General features: G+C 40.1%; 1 protein-coding gene across 2 annotated transcripts in view; it reads left to right on the plus strand.

The window, feature by feature from the left end:
* Positions 1-23,080, plus strand: part of SIGLEC15 (sialic acid binding Ig like lectin 15) — a 333,010-nt gene that overhangs the window by 83,298 nt on the left and 226,632 nt on the right. For both annotated transcript variants that reach the window (XM_044078161.1, XM_044078170.1), the window contains exon 2: positions 16,298-16,678. In XM_044078161.1, the coding sequence (XP_043934096.1) occupies positions 16,298-16,678 (381 nt within the window). The remainder of the gene's footprint in view (positions 1-16,297; positions 16,679-23,080) is intronic.

Consider the following 23,080-nt stretch of genomic DNA (forward strand, 5'->3'; position numbering starts at 1 on the left):
GAGGACTTAAAAATCTGTCTGGAGTTAAAGAGACTTGAACTAGATGCCAGACATTTGGAATAGAATCAGCAGAGAGACTGAGTTATCTGGAAACTGAAGAAAATGAGAGACAGAGGCGACATGAAAATGGAAATGCTGACTCTTCGCCAAGGTCATGGAAGTAATGTGGAAGGGAATAACTGAACCCCAGAAGGAATAAAGCTCAATAAATGTCTTCCACAATTTACAGAGGGTGATAATTCTGATGACATGTAAACAGTATAATGTTGACTAGGGCTCTGGGTACAGATCCTGACCCCCTTACTCCATAGAAAATCAGTAACTCCTTTTTCTAAATTGTCTAATATTGATTGTTTAGACTATAACAAAGTAAAGAACTGTTTATTATAGTGCTTTAAGTTATCAGCTGAAGCTTATAGAAAAAAGTTTTATGAGCATAGACGCAAGGCAGATGAAAGTGTGTGTGATTATATTGCTGAGCTAAGCAGTTATTTTCATAGGTAACAAAACAAGAGAACGGTTGTAAGACGTACGGCAGTAAAACCATGTAATTTATTTTTCAAAAATAGGTAAGCGCTTTCACCACCATCCCGGTCACTTCCTCAGACCATAAATAACAGCAATGAAACAATGAATTAAATACATTACAAATTACTCACATTTTCTGCTTCCCATTAAACAAATGAATTGCACCTTTCACATTGAATTTTACATCCCCACTTCCTAGTTCACTAGGCACATGTTCCCTTCTGAATCTTACTTCATCCTGCAATCAGAAGTACTAGTTTAAAGGGGAAGAACCCAATAGAAAATGACACCTACTAAAAATTCATACATAAAAAGTAGGTGTCGTTTTCTATTGGGTTTTTCCCCTTTAAACTAGTACTTCTGATTGTAGGATGCCGTAATATGCCTTTTGTCTGTGTGAGACCATCCTGGAGTATACTGACATCATTTGGTATTCAATGATTGCACCTAGTTTGCAGCTGTCTGCAAAGTTGGTCAGCCACAACCCTTTAGTTTTGACCTGAACTTCTGAGAAATACATACCAAACAGTAGGGGGGCCAGCACTGACCCCTGTGCCACCCCGCTGGTAACAGGTCTGCTGGTTGATGTGGAGTCACCAACTTTGATAGTGTGTATCCATTTTGTGAGCCATTTGGCAACCCATCTTACAACAAAGGGGTTTACATTCAGTTTGCTAAGTTTATCAGTAATGCCTGAATGTGGCATTGTGTAAAAAGCCTTTGCCAAGTTGAGGTATGCTGTGTGCAGATTTCCCCTCGTCAATGGTCTTGGACACACTTTCAAAGAAATCTACCAGATTTAACAGGCAGACTCTGCCCTTCATGAAGCTGAATTGGGTAGGGTCCAGGGTTTGGAGGTCACCTATTTTTTTTTTTATGAGGTCCATAATGATATGTTCCATGGCCTTACAGATGATGCTAGTCAGGCTTATGGGTCTGTAATTCCCTGGGTCTGTTGTGAGGCCACCTTTGTGGAGGGGAATAACTGTTGCTGTTATCCATTCTGCAGGAACAAACACTGTGGTTAGGCTATGACCAAAAAGGGTAGTTAGTGATGATGCTAGTTCATGTTTTGTCCTGTTTAGAAGAAAGCCTGGATTGTCATCTGGTCTCACAGAGCCCATGTTCTTTGCCTTGGACAGGGCTTTGAAGACTTGCTCTTCAGATATGTAAGGTGGGGGGTATTGGCTCAAAATCACAAAGTTATATATGTTAAGTTCTATATGTTAAGTTCTATATGTTAAGTTATATATGTTAAGTTATATATGTTAAGTTATATATGTTTTATATATTAAATGAAGAGTTTGGAATGGAGATAAACAATAATTACTAACCTGATTAATTTTACTTAGAAAAAGTAGTCACATTCAAATTGCTTTACTTCATTGTACAGTAAACCCATAGTTAATCGGCACCCATGGGGTTGGTAGATGCTGGGTAAGTGTAATTTCTGGTTGCTTGAGAGTTACTATTAAAATAGAACTGACAAATACTATACCTGTACTATACCATACCATACCATACCATGCCATAAACAATGTAATGATTTGATTTTAATATTGAAATATAGTAATTAAAAGCTTGGCTGGAATAATAATATTTTAAACTTATATTTCTGCTAGAAAGTGTGGCATGCAGAACAGTTTTCAGTGACACACTGAGTGGATTGGAATTGAATGAAATGGTGACATAGAGAGAATGAAGGCATGTATGAAAGTAGAAGTGATTGTGTGTGAGAGATCAGAGAGATGTATGAAAGCTGAAGAGAGTGTGTCTGAGAGATCAGCGAGAGATCAGCGAGAGAGAAAGAGTGAGTGAATGCATGAATGAAAGCTGAAGATACTGTGTGTGTGTGTGTGTGTGTGTGTGTGTGTGTGTGTGTGTGTGTGTGTGTGTGTGTGTGTGTGAGGAGAGAGAGAGAATGTTCAATCTGATGCAAACTGAGTGAGCATGGAGCGAGTGTTGACATATTTGCAATTTGACTAGTTTGGTTTGACTTGTACTTAGGGAATTTATTTGTATCTTCCTTTTTAGAACTCTAAAACTCCAAAAATGTAAGTTTTGTTTTCCATGGGGGATTAACAAAGTGCAACACATAGAAAACTGAATTGTTCATACTGTACTGTATTTCTTCGATTTTTTTTTCTAGCTGCTTGAGAGTTGTTGCTTGAGTTCCGGTTAACTGAGAGTTTACTGTAGTTATAAAATAATAATAAAATAATGCAGTTAAGAAAAAAGGGAGTTTGAAAGATGTAATAGTAGAATAAGTATATGAAATCATTAAACAAAGATGTTGGAAATATTTTAATATTAACAAATTAGTGGTTTATATTATGCGAGGGGTAATTAACCTTAATGGCTTATGGTAAATGTACAATGCTGTCTTCGGTAAAAACTAACACCTGACACACTCAGATAAGCTTTACAATGTAGATTTGTGGATCAAAGTTATAATTGCCACCCCCAGGATTTCAGTCAGCTGGAACTGTTTGTAGTGGTTTGTTTTGTCTGAGCATATTTTTCAGGCCATCTTGGATTGGAAGGGCCTATCTGCACTTTTGTGAGAGAATTGTGCTGATTGGGACCTGTCTGGTAAAGGAAGGCTGATCTAGGGCTTGGAATAACATCCTAATTTGTAATTTTGAATCCTTTTAAAGTTTTTTTTTTTTTTTTTTAAGTGTTTAGCTTCTAGTATTTAGGCCCTGCCTTTGAGCAGGTTTTTGTTTGTTTGTGCGTCACACAGCATTGTGTACTGCCGCTCAGTTGTGCACCAAAGCTGGACAGTTAAATTCACCAAATTTTCCCTAAAACCCAGTCAGAAATATTCATCCACTGAGCTCCTCCGTGATCAGTTCTGAATAGCCACCCCAGTGACAACAGTCTTCAACCTAGCATTATGGAGAGTTGTACTACCTTTGTTTCTCCTGCCAACCTTGTTGACTTGGGTCTCTTGAGGCAGTGTAGTAATTGCCTCATGTACACAGTCAACCGTATACTAATAACACAGTCCAGTACAGAGCGCAAGAGATGTATTTACATGAAGAATCTAGAATCCATGATCTCTCACTCAAAGCAGTAACACGGAGAAGGTTGCCAACTCACCCACCACTACATATGCTTATATGTGCATCCATGACACATAGAAACAGCAGTCTCACCCACCAAGTCAGTAAGGTATAACACTCAAAAAACAAATGTTTTTGTCACTGGAGACTCAATAGTGAGACACACAGATGTCCCACTGACAGGTTGGACAAGGAGAAAGTCATGGTCAGCTGCCTGTCCGGTGACAGGATTCGTCAATGCATGCACTCACGTCTCTCAGCAACAACTACAGTTATGACTCTGTTATAGTTCATGTTGGTGTGAATGACCTGAGATGTACCTCACTGCACTATATGAAGACAGGCATGGTTGGTCTCTGAGTGTGTGTCCCAGGCAGGTATGATCCTAGCCTTGAGCAGCATACTATCATCACTTACAATGATGCCACAGCCTAAACAAAAAATGACTGATTTTAATAACTGGCTCAGTTTTTGGGATCGTTCAAAGGGGATCCAGTTCCTGTCAGCCTGGGAAACTTCACTGCATTGCCAGAGATGGTTTTCACCTGACACCTGGAAGCACTTCTATCACTAGAAGATGCAGATATCTGTACAAAACAGAAACCTGGCTCAAGGCCTCAGAGAGTACCCTGGCCTTGCAAGGCTACAATGCCTTCTACACCATTAGACTGCAAAATGAACATGTGAAAACCAAAGGAGGTAGTGTTTCAATCTACATTACAGATAAATTCACCTCCCGTCCATACCTCTCAACCTGGAAACATCAAAAATCTGAACAAGGCCCATGAAAAATAGGTCTAATTTGCATACACAATTACGTTACCCCACCTACTCCAATGGAATTGTGGGATACCAACTCTCAAACGCAAACTGAAGAACAGAAAACCAAAATATAGCACCAGAGTTCCCCTGCAGCCATTCCAATGTTCCATTACCTGGCTATTTCATGCCATTTACCATAAACACTAATGTGTGCATACTGCTTTACTTCTACAATGATTATATGGATTTTATTTTTACATTTTATAGCACAATGCAAAAACAAACATCTGGTTGCTAAACAAAGCAATACTGTCTCACAATGAAAATAGACTTGGCATTAAAACTTCTCTGCCCTTGAAACTCACATTCATTGAAACAGCATTATAACCCACATCACATCCAAAGTCACCTACCATAACGTACATCAAGTACAAGGAGTGGTACTTGCTATGCCAACTTATGTTCTCTTTTCAAACACCTGAACTTCTCAATAAACTACTCCTTTCGCAACTCAGTACAAATCTGTATTTTTCTGAGACAGAACCCATGCTCCTCATGCCTGCAACATGTTCATCTGTATGCAGTAACCTGTATTAAGGCCTATTTGCCAACATTGAACATCTACTCAAAAACATTAGTTTAATATACATGGCACTCTACCCAAAAATGGATTATCTTTAAACAGCCCGGAGAATGTTGATTTCCTTACGGTATGTGCCAAATTGTAATTTTTTCCCCAAAAAAATAAAAAGTAAAAAAATCTCTGTAATAAAACTTCCTTCTTTTACATGCTTTCCCATTTGGTCCAACAAATACAGAAATAATTTGCCTGTACATTTTGAGGTTAAGATACATATGTAACCCAAGAATAACTCTTACTAGATCATTGTCAAATGCTTTAAAGGTCAGGCAGAGCTTGTTTCTAAAAACCTATAGTTTAAACTACGAAATTTCAAATACTGTAGCTTGGAAGAGTAATCCTCCATTTCCCTTCAAGATTGTGTCGCCCAAACACCAAGATAGACAGACACACACATTTTAAATTATTTTTCAAATCAGAAAAGTTTTCTACATCTTACTGAATGTAGCCTTAAATCAGAAAACCTGCTTTCACTAATCCCACTTTGTGAAAGTGATCTCCCTTTGACAAGGAGACAGAGTACAGATAAAGTACACATTCATATTAGGCTCCAACCCATTCAACAGTAATGCTATAACAATATTTTTTTTCCCAAGGTGACTCCATATCTTGGTATCAGAGCTGTTTGCCCACACCTATAAGTACACTTTGGCACATGCTGTCTGTATTCCATTTCTGCCCCTACAGTTGTCATACAGCATACCGCATTCCCTTCAACTATATAAAATAAAACTATGTTACCCTTGAGTTCACAGGTCTGCAAGTTTTGGGGACAGATGGATAGTAGGGTATGGAAAATGTCATTGTTACTGATAAGCTCTTGCTACAAGATCTAAGGACATATGGGTGGCATCTGTTGTGTAGAAGGGGTCCTTTGTGTGTAAATTGTCCTCATCTGCCTCTATATGTGCTTCTTACATTCTATTACCTCTTGAGGAAGGCCACATTTCTTACTCTCCATCTCATGTGCACCTCATCCAGGTCACAGTCACTTAATATCCCTTTCAGCGAAGATGATTAATCCGAGTGCAACAAGCAAACACAGTAGTCACATATCATGGTTATCTAGTAGCAAAATATCACAGGTGAAAATTATGTTTGAATACCCTCAAAATACCCATCTCTGCATCAAGCCACAGTTACACTGTGGCACTTTCACCCCTTTACAAGAAAAAATAGTATATGACATGGCATACCTACCATCTCGAGAGTCGCATCTCAGACACTTGTCATACGCCTCCCCCCAAGAATGTGTGTATGTGTGTGTGTGTATATGTGTGTGTGTGTGTGTGTGTGTGTGTGTGTGTGTGTGTGTGTGTGTGTGTGTGTGTGTGTGTGTGTGTGTGTGTGTGTGTGTGTGTGACATCTGGCAGCTAGCAATTCTCTGTACATACTCAAGCATACACAGACTGGCATATGTGCACACACACACACCTTACCTCTAATTACATCCAGTGAGCATCCGTCTTCTTCTAAATAAAATCCCAGCTAGCGAACATATTTTAAATAAATAATCCAGCCAGTGTCTTCAAACTCCTTTCCTCGAGCATCTTCTCTGCTAAATAAATAGATCCAGCCAGCGAAATCCTTTCCGGCTCTTCTTTGCTAACTAAATAGATCCATCATTCAGCCAGCGAAATAATTTCTGGCTCTGGTGATTGTCGCTCGCAAAAGCATTTGAACCAGAGCCGGAAATATGTGGTACGTGATAAGTACGAGTGTGAGCTGAAGTCCGACAGGCTGGTCGAGCTGATGTCATCACGCACATGATGACGTCAGCTCATGAAGCGCGAAAATTAAAAAAAATAAAAAAACAAAGTGCAAATAAATTGGAATTGAAGGGGCGCCACTCGGGAATCGTGGCACCCCATTATCTGAACCCCAAAACTCTGTAAAAACTGAGTAATTTGGGACAGTTGAGAGGTCTGCCCCCGTCTAATTAGACTGGATAACTCTATGGAGTTACTCCAGGTCCAAGTTACAGTGGGTAAAGCCCTCATTCAAGTCATAGCCAATTATACGTCCCCCTCTGTGGGTCACAACACTCATGAAGCCTACTTGACCAAACTAGAGACAATCCAAATTTTACCAAACACACTGGTTATGGAGGATTTCAATTATCCCACCATCAACTGGGAAACCTACACTAGCCCAAACTTATTAGCGCAAAAGTTCCTTGACTTTGCTAATTCAAATGCCCTGGAACAAATTGTCCATACCCCACAAGGGGAACAAGCCATTCTGGATCTGGTCCTCACCAACATGTCAAACAGAAGCACTGCAGCAACTGTCAGACCCTCATTAGTTAAAACTAACCAAAATCAGTCACTGTTGAGCTGCCACTAACACCAGAACTCACAATGGGTGAAATCAGATTAAAACAACAAGGCAAATTATTCCCTTCTAGGTGAAGGTATAAAGGTATTCCAAGCCCCATCTCCAAGCTGGAAGTGGTAACTACACTGAAGCTAACACTAAAACCCTGTACAATCACTTGCATAAGTGTATAAAGCTGGCCATAACAGAAAGAATGAAAGCCAGAGCCCCAAGTAAAAACAAGCTGCCATGGTGGACATCCAGCATCAACAAACGTTACAATAAAGGCAAAATATTGCTGTCCAAGAAAACAAAGTCAATGCCCCAACAATGGAAAAACACCCTCCTCAGCCTCAACAGGCAAATAGGACAACTTGTCAAATCCTCCAAGAGCTCCTTTGAGAGAAACTTAGCAAGTGCAGCCAAGGGTAACCATAAGGCCTTTTACAGATATGTATGTTATCTAAAGGGCAAGACCCAAGCATGTGAAGAACTAGTGGCCAACAGTCTCACACACACACTGACCTCACAGAAATAGCAAACCTGCTAGCAGATAGGTTTGGTGAAAATCTCACCCCCTTATCCCTTTCTAACTTACAACGTACCCTCCCCTAAACTCCACCCCCACCCTACATATCTGAAGAGCAGGTTCTCAAAGCCTTGTCCAAGGCAAAAAAACACAACCTCTATGGGACCAGATGACATCCCAGGCTGTCTTATCAACAGGCTAAAACATGAACTACCATCACAACTAAGTACTCTTATCAGTCATAGTGTGACCATAGGCTTTGTTCTTGTGGAATGGAGTACAGCAACAGTTATTCCTCTCCACAAAAGAGGCCTAGCAACAGACCCGGGGAATTACAAACCCATAAACCTGACCAGCCAGTAAGGCCATGGAACATATCATTATAGACCTCATAAATAAAGGCATAGGTGACCTCCAAACCCCGGATCCTACCCAATTCAGCTTTGTGAGGGGTGGATCCTGCCTGTTAAATCTGGTGGATTTCTTTGAAAATGTAACCATGGCCATTGATGAGGACAAATCTGTGCACACAGCATATGTCAACCTGCAAAGGCTTTCAACACAATCCCACATTCAAGCATTACTGATAAACTTAGCAAACTGAATGAAAACTCCCTTTGTTGTAAGATGGGTTGCCAATTGGCTGACAAACCAGACACTCTATCAAAGTGGGTAACTCCACATCAACCAGCAGACCTGTTACCAGTGGGGTGCCACTAGGGTGAATGCTGGGCCCCCTACTGTTTGGTATATATTTCTCAGACGTTCAGGTCAAAATGAATGGGTTGTGGCTGACCAAGTTTGCAGACAAATACAAACTAGGTGCAATCATTGAATACCCAAATGATGTCAGTATACTCCAGGAGGTTCTCACCCAGACCAACGACTGGTGTATTAGTCACAGTCTCAAATGGCATGCAAAGGAATGCATCATCATTCCCTTCAGCACAAACAATGTACTCTCACCCTATCAAATCAACACCAGTAACCTAAGTACCCATGAAGTGGTAAGGGACCTGGGATCACAAGTTGATTGTGACCTTAACTTCGACCACCATGTGCCTACTTTAGTAAAGAAAGATTTTTACATAGCACACTTGACTATTAAAAGCATCACATCAAGAGAAAAAGAAGATATAACCCCCTGTACTTTGCACTTATTCAGCAGCCTAAAACTGAGTATAACGCCTTGTTTGGCATGTACCGTACTAAGCACCTGCAGCAATTAGAGAGACCACAGAGGATTCTAACAAAGAAGATCAAGGGACTCTAGCATGTGCCTTACACAGACTGACTAGAGTCACTGTCACTATACTCCATATCATATAGACTTCTTAGGGGAGACTTATGCCTGGCCTATAGAGCAATCCAAGACCCAAACCTAATGAACTTGCTGCATATACATAAATCAAATGGGACTAGGGCTACCTGTTCCAGGGACCTAAATATGGCCTGTGACTTAAAAGGACATGCTGGAGGAACAGATTTATCTCCCAGTGACTCCCATGTCTTTGTAGTAGGCTACCAATTCATGTGAAACAAAGAACCTCTATGGCACTGTTCAAGATGAACCTGGATGAGTGGATGGGGCACCATAAATTCTTACCGGGGATAGAGCCCACTACCCTCCTAGACCTGAGCAGTCATCACTAAATGCAATCTTGGGTATTGACTAGCATTTCTATGGCATTGAATTGGGATGAAATGGCTAGGCTTAAAATGACCTCCTCCAGGTCAATAGCCTAGTGATCTCCTATGATCTTATGTTTGTCTTTTCGGCTTTTCCTGGTTAAGGGTCACCACAGCGAAACTCCAGTCCGCTAATGATTGGCAGTCGATTTTTATGGTGCTGAGTTGCCAGCCCATTTATGCATGTCTTTCGGAGGCCACTCGACCACGTGCTCCTATGATAACTTTTGGACTGGATGAGGCACTTTTCTTTATTAATGGGGTCTGACAGTAGAACTTCTTGACTATTGTTGCTATGTGGTGGTAAAACCAAAAATAGTTGTCTACAAATGTGCTGAGATCTCTGAAGACAGTATCCACCTGTAACGAGATAGGTTCATAGTTTCATAGATTAGTACTAGACTAACTGCCCTTGTGAGCCATTTTAAGCCTAGCCAATTATCCCTTGTGAGACTCAAACCCTGCACCTTGTGTTTGTAAGGCAAACACCTTAATCATTAGGCCATCCTCCCAACTGCTGTTTATACTGTAAGTTACTATTGAAATTTATTTACAAAATATAGCAATGCTACAATTCCTTGAATTTAATCTAAACCAGTTTCTAATAACCAATAATTTGAGTGGTTTAGCCTTTTCTGTAGGAACATGGCATCAGATGCTGAGAAAATGACAAATACCAAGCTGAAAGTCACTGGCAAGTTTAGGTAGCTATATTTCAGGGTTAGTGGTTTGAAGATCTGAGAAATAGATGACAAGCAGAAGAGGTCCTAGTACTGAGTCCCAATAAATGCAGCTATTCACCTTTTTGATTTCTGCAGTGGCATCTACTACTTAAATAACGTGTTCTATCAGCCAGCGTGCTATCCATCTTACAATGCAAGGGTCTGAATTTAGGCCTTTATGTTTATTAACTTTACAAGAAATAGTGTCAAAGTCTTTGTTCAAACCCAAGAATACCGTAAGAATGCAAGGATACTATCCACAGCTTCAATAACTTTCTCAAGACAATCTACTAAATTAGGTAGACATGATCTTCCTTTGTCAAAACCACATTGTTGCACGTTTAGGGCAATAATTTGCTTTATATCGGACCTTATGAAATAGGATTTCATATCTTCCATGGCTTTGCAAATTAGGCTCATTAGGCTGATGGCACTATAGTTTTCAGGGTCTGGACTGAGACCCTTTTATGGAAGTGCATAAAATAACTATTTTCCATACTTCAGGAACAACCTTGTTGCTAAGAGGGGTTCAGTTTGGGCATGTTCGGTGCTATTGGTTAAGCAACAAGATATATGTTAGCAGAATCTTATTTTAGCTTTACAAAGTGCAGTTAAGATATGTTGTATAATAATCTTGGGAGGAAGGATCAGACTTGAGAATTTGTGAAAATTCAACAATGGTTTCTAGTGTGAAGCTTGCATTACATTTATCTGCAAGTAAATTAGTGGGACTGCTGCATATTCGCAAGTCAAGCTCCACTCAAGCAACCCATATGTGCAACCTCAACCTGGTCTCTGATATCAATAGGATTTGTTGGCGGGTCAGATTTGTGTCCCAGAGACTCCCCCATCTGTGGAATAGACTCCCTCTCCACATCAAGCAGAGTACCTCATTATCCCTTTTTAAGCGCAACCTGGATAACTGGATGGGAAAAAGAGAATACACCCCTGGGATTCCACCTATGTCCCTGCTGGACAGGGGCTTTGGGTGCTGACTTGTCTAAACATGGGCTAAACTCTTGGCTAGGCTTATAACGGCCTCAGGGCCAATAGCCTAGTAACCTCCTATGACCCTATAATCCTATTAGCAATATCTTTAGGGCTGGAGTGGGAAATGGCATTATGAATGAATTCAGAACATTGCACATTGCTGTGTGTCATTTCTTAATCGTGTAATAGGTTTATGATTATTGTTGCCTTTGGACACTATCTTTAATTTTAATTCTGCACTGATCTTCATTGTGATAAATATCAGATTTTTGCTGATCCTTTGATAGTCTAATGTGAATAGGTTTTGATTTATTTATACAACTTCATTTTTTTTTGTATTATAGAGCTTATTAATGCTAGCATTCCAACAAGTTTATTTACTTTTATAGAGATTATTAATGTTTGCTTTCCAACAAGAAGTTTTAGTTTTACATTTCCAAATACATTTGGTTCTAATTAGGACTGCCTTGCTTAGCTTATGCTGTTTATTACATGAGAGGCTGCAGGGGCCAGAAATCTTGCAGATTAATTTTTCAAGCTTATCATACAGTTTTAATAGATTTCTCTTTCTAATGTCCTTGAAGCCAGAGATCTTTCTCGTAGTAGGCTTAGATAATCTAAAGGAAACAATTACTAATTTGTGATTGGATCTGAGCAGAGATGATGACACTATAAAAGCAGTACAAATAGGTAAGATGTTAGTGAGGATGGGTCATGACGATTTTGACCATAAGTGGACTGGATAACTATTTGTACAAAACAGTTAATATTTACTGAAGGTAGGAATCTCTTTTGGGGAGCACATCCAACCTCTGAGCTACAGGTGCTCCAGTTATTCAATAGATATTTGAAATCACCCATAGACAAGACATTTGTATTTATGGGTAGTTAAGTTAGCACATTTAGAAATCATTCATAGTCCTCCAGGGACAAGGACAGTGATCCTTAGCAGGCTATGAATTGTAATTTATCTTGTTAAGGGTAATTTAAAGTATAATAAGCTATGCTTGTGAATCCAGAGGAATCTGTCTAGTGATAATTAGGTCTTTAACAAACACTGATGCTCCTTTATCTTCCAGGAGGTCTGAACGCATGATAGGTCATGAACTCAGTAAAATGGGAGTGCTATCTTTATACTGAAACCAGATCTCTGTTACCACACAGCTTATTCAACTTGCAGGAAAGTGTGGAGATGTAGCAGTCTATTGTTATACATTCTGACAGTAAACAGCGTAACCTTGGTATGGCCAGGATTTGTTATATTGGAATGTTACATTATGTTGAAGGAATGGTTTTGAGAAATAACCTGATGTTCCGAAGTAGAATTATTTTATGCAGTGTGGAAGAATAGTTGGACATGCCAATAAGATTCTGGTATTTGTAATTCTGTCACAGGGTTTCAAAGATGCTGAAGTCATCCTTCCACCATAAATGATTGGTAAGGCAGCAAATGAAGTAATGGAGGCCACACAAGTATATTTGCTACAATGATGAGGAATATGTACATTCTGTTTGAGGGCATGGGAATGTATACATCAGAAGTGAGAAGAGACAAGAGACTATGAATTTGGTAGAATGAATTGTTCCCTTTCAAGTCAGAAGGGTGGAGCTGAAGAGGAAAAGTGGGAAACGTGAGTGGAAGAGACACAGCTGGGTGGGTAATGGCTCAAGACAGAGCCTGAGGCTTTGGTGTAGTATAACTCAGGAGAGAGGCTCAAAGATATGACAGAGAAAAGACAGGGACTAGCAACTGCAGGCAAGACATAGCTGCACTGTGTCTAGCCACCTCTGAACTGTCCAGATTTTCACAGAATGTTCATATTTTTGCCTCATGCTTTTGGTCCGTTCCTCATAAAATTTGTGTTTTTCTGGCAAATCATTGAGAATTGAAGTCACTAATAATGATATACATTTAAGCTTCAGATTTCACATCCTTCAATAAATGCACGCTAACACAAATCCTGTTATTCTTGCAACTATCTAGTTTATAAGTACAATATTTAAAATATGTGCCTATTTTTGGTCCTTTGTCCCCACATTATTTTGGCTTTGTCCATATTTCTTGCCCCTAGAGATCGAGAGGTATGAGTACAATAATTAAATGGACTCTGTAAGTAATAGGTCTATTTCATAGGTTCATAGGTGTGTACTAGGCTAATGGCCCTGGAGCCTTTACAAGCCTAGCCCATAGGATTACCCTGGCATCATGCCACCCGACCTTAGTTCCCAGTAACTATGTCGAGTAGATCCACTGGAGTGATTCCAGGGGGGGGATTTTCTATTTCCCATCCACCCATCAAGATTTCTTTTGAAGAGGGCCAGTGAGGTGCTCTGTTTGACTCGTATGGAAAGTCTATTCCATAGCATGGGCAGTCTCTGGGTTATGAACCTGTCCCTCCAGCATGTTGTGTTGACTGTGGTAATGAGGTTGATGTCTCTGGAGCATGTGGTGCTGAGGGATTGGTATTTCTTTAGATGTAGCATTTCTAACAGAGCTGGGTAAGATATGGCTTTGTAGGCCAAGCAGATATTGACTATAAGTAGGTGATATGAGACGGAGAATAGTTGGAGTTTTTGAGTCTGTCCATATAGAACAAATGTTTAAGGCCTAGGATCCTCTTTGTGAGGTACTTTTGTGGCCTCTCCAGTTGTTGCAGGTGTCTAGTGTGGTACATGCCAAATGGGGCATTGTACTCGATGATTGGCCTAATGAGGAAGAGTAGAGAGGGAGAGAGACAATGACCCTCTTTCTTCCTGGATGCAAAACCCTTAGTAATGAGATGTGCCACAAGGAAGGATTTTCTGACCACAGTGACAATGTGGTGGTCAAAAGAGAGGTTGCTGTCAACCTGTGTTCCCAGATCTCTTATAACGCCTTCTGTATTCAGTGGACTACCATTGATGTGGTAATTCATGGGAATTGGGGTTTCCCAAAGGGGATGACAACACATTTTTTGGCATTGAGCTTATGGCCATGGTTCTGACACCAGTCGTTGGTCTCAGTGAGGCCTTTCTGTAGGATGTCAACTTCACTTGGGGAGTTAATAATAGCTCCCAACTTGCAATCATCTGCCAACTTTGTCAGCCAGAGTCCCTTCGTGTTGGCCTGGATACCAAACAGGAGAGGACCCAGGACCAATCCCTGTGGAACTGCACTCGTGACTGGTCGGCAGTCTGACTTGGAGTTAGCTACTTTCACACTGTGGGTTCTATCTGTGAGCCAGTTTGCAACCCACTTAGTGATATAGGAGTTGATGCCTAGCTTAGTGAGTTTTTCTATGATTCCTGAGTGGGGAATGGTATCAAAGGCCTTGGCCAGATCAAGGTAGGCTGTATGAACCACCTTCCCTTCATCCACAGCTCTGGTGACCGACTCAAAGAAGTCGACCAGGTTGAGCAGGCATGCTCTACCCATCACAAAACCAAACTGTGTGGGATCCAGAGTTTGGAAATTCCCTATATCCTTGTTTATTAGGTCCATGATGATGCATTCCATAGCTTTGCATATCAAACTCGTTAGACTAATGGGGCGATAGTTGCCAGGGTCTGTAATCACTCCTCCTTTGTGGTAAGGGATGTCTGTAGGGGTGTGCCATTTGGTAGGGACAAAGTCTGAGGTGATGCTGTGATTGAACAGGGAACACAGGTGAGGCACCAGTTCACTCTGTAGTTCATGTAGAACACAGCCAGGGATATTGTCAGGTCCCATAGAAGCTGTATTCTTGACCTTCGACAGTGCTGTTTTAACCTGTGCAGCAGTAATACTGGGTGGCTGGCAATCTAGTGGTATTGTGATTGGTACTTTGGGAGGGGAGAGGGGTAAAGTTGGCACTGAATCTGTTGGCCAGTATACTGGCAATCTGTTGGCTCAGTATAGGAGGTACCATTGTGCAGTAGCTCAGAGCAAATCCACGTATTGCCGTGGAGATTCTTTACATAACTACAGAAGGCCTTGTGGTTGTCTTTACTATCTGCTGAAATTCTGTTTTCATAGCTAGCTTTAGAGGATTGATGAGGGATCTCAACTTTTTGTTGAGGCTGATAAGGGAGTTTTTCCAGTCTTGGGACTTCACCTTATTTTGCATCAGTTTCTTACTTCTGTTGTAGAGTTTGTTTATGGCAGGGGACCACCAGATTGGCTTCCTTTTTTTGAAGGAGAGAGTCTTTGTTCTATTGGGTATGGCGAGATCCATGCATTTGTGTATGTGTGTGTACAATGCATTGGTGTATGATTTGGCGGTCATGCAACTATTCTCCATTTGCATGGGTGCCGTGAAGTTAGCCACCTCTGTTTTTAGGAGCCCAAAGTTAGCTTTGAAGAAGTTTTTCATGGTGGTTACCTTTGAGGGAGGGTGGTGGGTGGGATGTGTATTTCCAAGGTGATTAGTTTGTGGTCGAGTCTAACCAGGGAGGAGTTGACTATTGGTGTAGAGCAACGGTCACCCATGTTAGTAATGACCAGGTCATGGATATTGCTACCTCTAGTGGGGGTAAGAATGAGCTGGTCCAGGGCATTGGAATTAATGAATTCCAGGAAACATTCGGCAAGTGTATTAGTACATGTTTAGTTTTCCCAGTTAATGTAGGGGTAGTTGAAGTCACCCAGTATGAGTGTGTTAGGTTAGACCCTAATATTCTCCAGGGTGCTTAGGAACGTGGAGTGTGAGTCTTGGGACATGGTTAGGGACCTATAGCAGGCTATGACCTGAATCGCTGTCTTACACAATTGTCGCTGCACCTGAAGTATCTCTGATGCATTATGTTGGGCTAATGTGTATGTCCAAACACTCAGATCAAGGCTGACAACCCCAGGCATTCATGTGTTTGTGTTACATGTTATGTAGTCACTCACCAACATTACTTGCATTCTTACTTTCGGTCATGCTTATATAGTCTGCTTTTTTCAGTCTTGGTTATAAAACAAAGTGGAGGGTGCCTTGGGTTTTAAAATGTGGGCAATAAGCAATTAAAATGTAAGCCATTTAATTACTTTAATAGACAAAGCACATGGATAATTTATTTTTAAAAAAGTAATTGCCATTGTTCTTTATTTCAGGTGCCCAAGGGAGTGGCTGGTCCATGACAGTTCCTACAGAGGTGACTGGTGTGGTTGGAAAGCCTCTTATTTTGCCTTGCTCATTTACCCATCCCTACAAGAATTATAATGGTAATATTACAGTCATATGGAAAACAGACAGATATGATGGGCCTGTTATTTTCAAATGCACGGACTACAATGAAACAGATGGCTGCAGAATCTCAGTCAACAATGGGAATAAATATAAATTGGATGGGAATCCCAGGCATAATAACCTTTCACTAAGAATCCTTCACTTAGGTGAAAACGATACTAATACCTACTTCTGCCGTGTGGAGCTCACCACTGATTCACATTCTAAGTATGAATCTAAAACTGGAACACAGATACTTATACCAGGTAACAAATTGTGCAGTGATTTAAATAATAAATTAGCAAATGGTGGAGTGATTTAAATAATAAATTAACAAACTGTGTAATGATTTAAATAACGAATTACAGGTGGGGATTTGCTCATAGGAAGCTTCAGTAAACTGTAGCTGTATTATGAAATCTCATGAAATCCACAGCTGCATAATTCTAAGACTAATTGTCAAAAATGTAAATTGATTATTGATCAAAAATTGTGGGACTTTTATGAGGTCAGCCTCTAACTTCAATAAAGGACCAAAGCCTGTCTGGTAATTAGCACAGACAATTAATGCCATACTTCAAACCGTCTGTTTGAGTCTTTGAGCCTCTGTTTGGCTACTGTATGTGCATATCACTTCAAGTTACTCTACTTAATTATTGTTTTATCCTTTTTTTTTTTTGGTTCCTTAACTGCATTTTTAAATAACCCATGGTAAAAATAGTTGTGTAAAATGAAATCAATGCTACATATATAACTAAATTATGTTTTCCCTTCTATATATTGTGAGAATATCCCAAAACAACACTGTAAGAACCTAGAACTTCACTTTGCAGAGCACCAATTGCATTACTTTATTCTATTTCTGTAACAATCAATTCATTTTCTCAAGAAGGCCTTGCCATAAGAGTTTTTGTTTCCATTTCTGTGAAATAAATCAGACTATTTCCTTTAGTTACTCTTACTGCAAGCCTTTATCTCTTAAGTGTCTTTATTTGAAGATCAGTTGGTAGTAGATATTACCTTAAAAATGTGGTTAACCACCAAACAACCAAGAATTACTTTAAAAAAATCCTATGCATTTTTTATATGGGCGTCCCCATCACTACGTCCTTCTGATTTATTCAGCAAATGCTGTGTATTTTATTTTTCACTTTGTTTACTTTGGAAACATATGGCAAATAACACTGCCAGAGATACTCTAGATCAAAGTGTATGCCAGTGGCACAGAATCAGAATTAAAAGGTAAGAATAAGTAAAAATACAAGGGTCCTATTTGTCTTATCGAAAGTACGGTTCATCGAATCATACTTTATCAAACCCACTTTAGCGAAAGTGCATTTTGTCGAAAAAAAAAGCATGCAGTTTGTATGTACCGTTAGTTGTACATCAACGTATACTGTTGATGTACAACTAAGGAAACTCCTGTTGAGATTGTGGTACAGTGGGGATAACAGAATATTCCCTTTTCCCCACTGTAGTGCAATCTCGGAGTGAGAATATTAAAGTAGGGGGGTGGAAGGTGCAGGGGGGCTTGCCCCCCTGCATATTAGTGTTTAGTGAGTTTTTTTTTAATGTTTATTTTTTGTTTAATTATTCCGCGAAAGTGCATTTTCAACAAAATGCATTTTCGCGGAAGTATGGGTTCAATCAACTGTACTTTCGATTAAAGAACATAGACCCAAATACAAACGTGTAAAAAACACTCCATAAGATTCAGATAAATGTTCAGTATTTGTGCTATTTGGTTGATTTATATGTTATTCATTGACAAGTTAAGTTACAGTAAGGAAGTTCTCTTTACTGGCTTATTATCATGTCTCTGAATTGCACACTAGCACTGTCAGGCCTAAGTAGGCTAGTGTTCTCCCTAACACACACAAGTACACGCACATATATATACACATGCGCTTGCACACACACACACACACACACACACACACACACACACACACACACACACACACACACACACACGCACACGCACACACGCACACTCGGGCACGCACATGAGCACACACGCACACACCCCTGTTCATTTTTTTTTTTTTTTGCTTCTGAAAATGGGAGATATGAGATGTGGTCCTCCTTATCTAAATTATTGGTGTCACTAGTAGCTGGTCATGTAGTGTGGGTTTCTGTGTCCTTTGTTTCAAAAATCACATGTGATGAGGGGGTTCAGAAAATTGAGTAAATGGGTAATCCTGAAAATAGGGACATACTTGCAAAATATGGGTTCATCATGCAGGGGAAAACAGGATTGAAAATAGGGCCATTCCTCAAAAATAGGGACAGTTGAGAAGTCTGCTTCAAAGATACGTCTTCATCTTCACAATAAGCTTTTCTGAACTCCAGCCATCATTATAATATAATGAGAATAAGAAATAGATGCTCTATTTTTTTTTGAACAAAGAAAGAAGTAGCCAAGCACTGAGCAACTGTCATAAGGAAAACCAGAAAAAATAATGAATTACTAAAATCCAAATAGGAAGTATGCTTTCAGTGATCACTGTTTTTGCACATATGCTGTAAAATATTTAAGCATTATTTATGAGACTGCATTTACTCAGTTTGATATTAAAGAACTACTTTTCAGAAAAATAATACATTAAACATCTCCCAACAGTTTGAACTTCCTATGTTATAGATGACAGTGTGCCAGATCAGCAAAGGTGGTTTAAGAGATCTCAACAAGACCAAAAACTGTTTACCGAAGCTACTTTCACTGACAGTAGGGATTACTTTATTCTCCAAAGCTGTGCAATCTCTGAGTTGATATGTATAAGTCCAGGGTTTGGGTAGTCCCCCCACATGGTGGGTATAGGGGATTGCCCTCTGCAAAACAAAATTTCTTCCAGTGTTTGCTGATGGTAGTTTCATTGAACAGTTTACAGTCTGTTTGCTTTCACCAAAACTACCTTTGGCAAGTCAGCGTGAATCTGTTACAGACAATCCATGGCGCTTTGATTAGCATTCCTCACCCCCACACATTTATATCTCATTGTTTCCTTTGCAGCTGTTTTGACTGTTTCTTGTTTTTACCTTCACATGTTTGGTCTGTTTTGAAGTAATTGTCTCCATTACTCCAGTAAGCTCTTTAGCTCTTCCACAGTGCTTTTCAGTTTGCTGTCAGCTGTTTCTTTATTGCATCTTTTTGCTACCCATTATATAGCTTTTGAGAGATTCTTAAAAAAACAGCTCTCCCACTGCAACCTCATTCCTTCCTTTATGGAAGTACTGCTAATGAGAGAAATGTCTGTAACTAAACAAGGTACTGTATTTAATTTGTAATTGAATATTGGAATTGTTGACTTACTCTATAAATCAACAGTCTAAAGTTGAGTTTAGCTTATTAATAGGGTTTTATATTTTGGTCATTTTGTGCAACCTTGGCAGTAATATATATATATATATATATATATATATATATATATATATATATATATATATAAATAAGGGTGGGAGCACAAGTCTGCCCCCCACACAAAAAATTATGTTAGTAATGATGACGGTCAGATTTCATGATACTCAGTAGCATTGCTTGGTAAAAAAACTATTATACCTTTAAGGCTTGTATTTGTTATGGTATCTGACCAGACATCAGAAACATGCTTAGCAAGTTTGCCTTTTTCCTGTTTCATAGGTTCATAGGTGTTTACTAGGTTAAGGATCACGAGGGTCTTTTTAAACCTAGCCATGCATCCCAAATCTCTGAGAAGTTCTAATACCCTTGATAAGTGTAAACAATGGTTTGGGAGATGAAACTTTAGAATAAAAGAGTTCTCTGTGAAACAAAATCTTTAAGCACCTGGACATCCAAGTCTCAGCCAGAGACTATTCCAATCAGAATTTTACTCACAAGTTACCACATTTTTGTTTTTGCACTCAGTGGTGTGCCACATATTTTGTAGGCTCTCCAAGTCACACACTGAGCCTGATTTCCCAAGATCTTATAAAAGTAAATAGTTTTGCTGAATGGTACACAAAGAATAACAGAAGCCCTGGGTTTTCCATAAGTATGTTACATATGGCATAAGCCTACAGCACATCAAGATGAATCTAATTTAAATTTTTATCTCCGATCTCTATGTGGAATCTACATTTTACTCCAATACCTGTGTGTATTTCTTTGGATGCTTCTTTTTACTCCCATTTACAAAACACATGTTGCAAACTGGTTGATGAAGTACCTCAAACTTTCTATGTTTTTGTGCACATTGCATTCATCCTTGCTCCTTGGACCTGATTCTTGCCTGAAAAGTACTCAAGATGGATCAGTTCATTTTCCTGCTTAACTAGTGAATAAATTAAATTAAGTTGAAAGTTCTTTCTAGTGATGCAAAACTGTTTTGTTGAAATATCTCTATAGTCTTAAAATAAAATGACAGGTAAGTGAATAAAATCAGCCCTTCTACCCTTTTATATATGCCACAGGCATTGATTTTTTATTTATTTAGTTTTTGTTAATGTGAGGTTCCCCTGAAAATACGACAGTAATTGTGATCCCCAGAATATGGAAAATAAATTGTGAACATGTACTATATGCTACTTTTGAGAGTGCAGTATCATAGTAGTCCCCCTCCTCCAGAATATGATGATCTTGGATTATGTATATATATATATATATATATATATATTTTTTTTTTTTTTTTTAGATTCATAGGTAGGTACTAGGCTATCTGCCCGAAGGCATTTATAAGCCTAGCCAGAATATGTTGGCTTTCGCCGCCCCTTTGTCCAGCAGAGCCACTGAAGTGATCCCCGGGCTAAACTTTCTGTTTAGCATCCACTCATCAAGGATTCTTTTGAAGAGTGTTAGTGAGGAGCTCTGCCTAATGTAGATTGGAATTTTGTTCCAAAGCATGGGAAGTCTTTGGGACAGGAATCTATCCCTCCAGCATGTCCTATTTATTGTTGTGGTGAGGTTTAGAATCCTAGAGCATGTGGCTCAAGGGGATAAGGTGTTCTTTAGGTGGAGCATGTCCATTAATTCTGGGTTGGACATGGCCTTGTATGTCAAGCAGAGATCACCTCTGAGTAGGCGGTATGCAACCAAGTACAGCTGGAGTTTCTTCAGTCGAGCTGCATAGGGCATCTGTTTGAGGCCAGTGATCCTCTTGGTGAGGTACTTTTGTAGTCTTTCCAGCTGTTGCAGGTGTCTTGTAAAGTACATCCCAAATGGGGCATTGCACTCTATGATGGGTCTGATGAGTGATGAGTAGAGGGACACAATGACCTCTTTTGATCTGGATGCGAACCCTTTTGTGATTAGGTGAGCCACATAGAAGGATTTTCTAACCACTTTGGCAATGTGATTATCAAAGGTGAGATTACTATCTACTTGGGTCCCCAGATCCCTTATTACATCTTCCGCATTTAGGGGACTACCACCTATGTGGTAGTTTGTGGGTACTTTGTTTTTTCCAAAGGGAATGACTATGCACTTTTTGGCATTTAGTTTGAGGCCATGATTTTGACATCAGGTATCTGTCTTAGTGAGACCCTTTTGGAGGATGTCTGTGTCAGCCATATAGTCAATTATAGCTCCTAGTTTGCAGTCATCTGCGAACTTGGTTAGCCATAGTCCTCCTGTGCTTGCCTGTACCTCTGAGAAGTATATGCCAAACAGGAGGGGGCCTAGGACTGAGCCCTGGGGAATGCCACTTTTAACCGGTTTAGAGTCAGACCTAGCTCCCACAACTCTCACCATGTAGGTTCTGTCCATGAGCTAGTTGGCAACCCATCTCGTGACATAGGGGTTTATGTTCAGGCTGGTGAGCTTGTCTATAATACAAGAATGGAGAATGGTGTCAAAGGCCTTAGCGAGGTCTAGGTAGGCTGTGTGTACCACCTTTCCCTCATCTATAGCCTTGATAACTGTCTCAAAGAAGTCCACCAGGTTTAGGAGGCATGATCTGCCCTTAACAAAGCTGAACTGGGTAGGGTCCAGTGTTTGGAGGTTCCCAATGAATCTGTTAATGAGTTCCATGATGATGCGCTCCATAGCCTTGCAGACCAAGCTAGTCAGGCTTATAGGGCGATAGTTCCCAGGGTCGGTTGTGGCTCCACCTTTGTGGGGCAGAATAGCCGTTGCTGTGCCCCACACTATGGGTATGCAGCCTGTGGAGAGGCTGAGTTTGAACAGTGTGTTTAGGTGAGGGATTAGTTCGTCTTTGAGCTCATGTAGGATGCAGCCTGGGACACAGTCTGGTCCCATTGATGCTGTGTTTTCGGCTTTAGAGAGGGCTGTTTTAACCTGAGTGTCTGTGATTTCAGGGACTCTACATTCTTCTGTTATGGTTATGGGCCCTTTTGGGGGTGAGAGAGGGGTGAAGTTTGCACTGAACCTGTCTGCCAGGATGTTGGCGATATCAGTCGGTTCAGTGTATTTTGTGCCATTCTGCACTAACTCCAAGCAGATCTGAGCATTGCCACTTAGATTCTTGACATAGCTAAAGAATGCCTTGTGGTTATCTTTGGAGTCCTTGGCAATTTTTCTTTCAAAGCGCGCCTTGGATGATTTTATGAGGGATCGTAGTTTCTTGCTGATACTGATCAGGGATGTCTTCCCTTCTAGGGATTTTACTCTTTTCTGTACTAGTTTCCTCCTTCTATTGTATAGCTTGTTTATGGCAGGAGTCCACCAGACTGGTTTCCTATTCTTGGAGGAG

Source organism: Protopterus annectens, chromosome 1.part1 (genome assembly GCF_019279795.1).
Source record: "Protopterus annectens isolate FY-2018-M chromosome 1.part1, PAN1.0, whole genome shotgun sequence".
In the NCBI taxonomy this organism is placed as follows: domain Eukaryota; kingdom Metazoa; phylum Chordata; order Ceratodontiformes; family Protopteridae; genus Protopterus; species Protopterus annectens.